At 37.7% G+C, this 1,044-nt stretch overlaps 1 protein-coding gene across 2 annotated transcripts in view; it reads left to right on the top strand.

Annotated features, from left to right (window-relative positions):
• Window positions 1-793, top strand: part of LOC308291862 (microfibril-associated glycoprotein 4-like) — a 9,024-nt gene extending 8,231 nt beyond the window's left edge. For both annotated transcript variants that reach the window (XM_080733995.1, XM_080733994.1), the window contains exon 5: window positions 326-793. In XM_080733995.1, coding sequence (XP_080590121.1) covers window positions 326-592 — 267 coding nt within the window. In that variant the 3' untranslated portion in view covers window positions 593-793. The remainder of the gene's footprint in view (window positions 1-325) is intronic.
• Window positions 794-1,044: the final 251 nt, after the last annotated feature.

Here is a 1,044-nt window from a genome sequence, read left to right as displayed (position 1 = left end):
CATCGTCTTGTGACATCATCATTTCCCAAAAAACTAATTAATCAATATTTTTGAAAAAAAAACATTTCGATTTTTATTATCGCGAGAACAATGGCTTCCACAACCATTGCAACTTTTCAGGAATAGAAAGCCTGCATTTTCTATTAGCTTGGATTTCCAATCGATGATGTCACAAGACAATGGGTTTCTGACCTGCCCACAACCCTCCTCTGAGAAAAGAAAAAATATATATTTTTTAGTGAGGACCAATTATATGAAAATAGGTTGAAAAGTGGTGAAGTACTCCTTTAAGTGATAAATGTGACTTTTTCCACCACTGCTGCAGGTTGCTGGCTTCGGGGATGGAGGAGCAGGAGACTCTCTGGACTATCACAATGGAATGAATTTCACATCCTTGGACAAAGATCAGGAAGTGTGGAAAGGCAACTGTGCAAGTTCTTCTTCTGGTGCATTTTGGTACAAGTACTGTCATCACGTTAACATCAATGGTGTTTACCAGCGGGGAACAACGACTAAAGGTGTGAACTGGTTCCACTGGAAGAGCCGGGACTCCCTGAAAGCGGTAGCCATGAAGATCAGACGTCTTCCTTAAACATGTTTAGGTTCATATGCATAGATTCTTTCTTTCTTTCTTTCTTTCTTTCTTTGGGATTCTGTTTAATCCTAAAGTCATACAGTAGATATCTGTATTGTATCACATATTATTACAGTGATGACCTGCTGTCCTCTATGGCTCTTAAATCAATGAATAATCCAAGCTGTTAAACGAATAAAGAGATAAAGACAGAGACAATGTGTATTTAGTGATTTGGTAACACTTTATTTAAAGGTCGGTCTATATTGCATTATAGTGCTGCCCTACATGCCAGCCGGAATAAAGGGCAGTAAGTAAGTATATTGCATTATAATCACATTTATTCCATTATAAGTGTCAGAGACACAAATACGTGTTTTGAGGAATTGGAAATAATCAACATAATGACCACATTCTGGAGGAAGAAAAAGGGGGTTAAAAGCAACACCAACTAAAATGTCTACACTGCT

Source organism: Nannobrachium achirus, assembly GCF_963921795.1.
Source record: "Nannobrachium achirus genome assembly, chromosome: 9".
Lineage (NCBI taxonomy): Eukaryota > Metazoa > Chordata > Actinopteri > Myctophiformes > Myctophidae > Nannobrachium > Nannobrachium achirus.
Note: the sequence above shows the minus strand (reverse complement) of the source record. Positions and strands in the feature narration are given on the sequence as shown.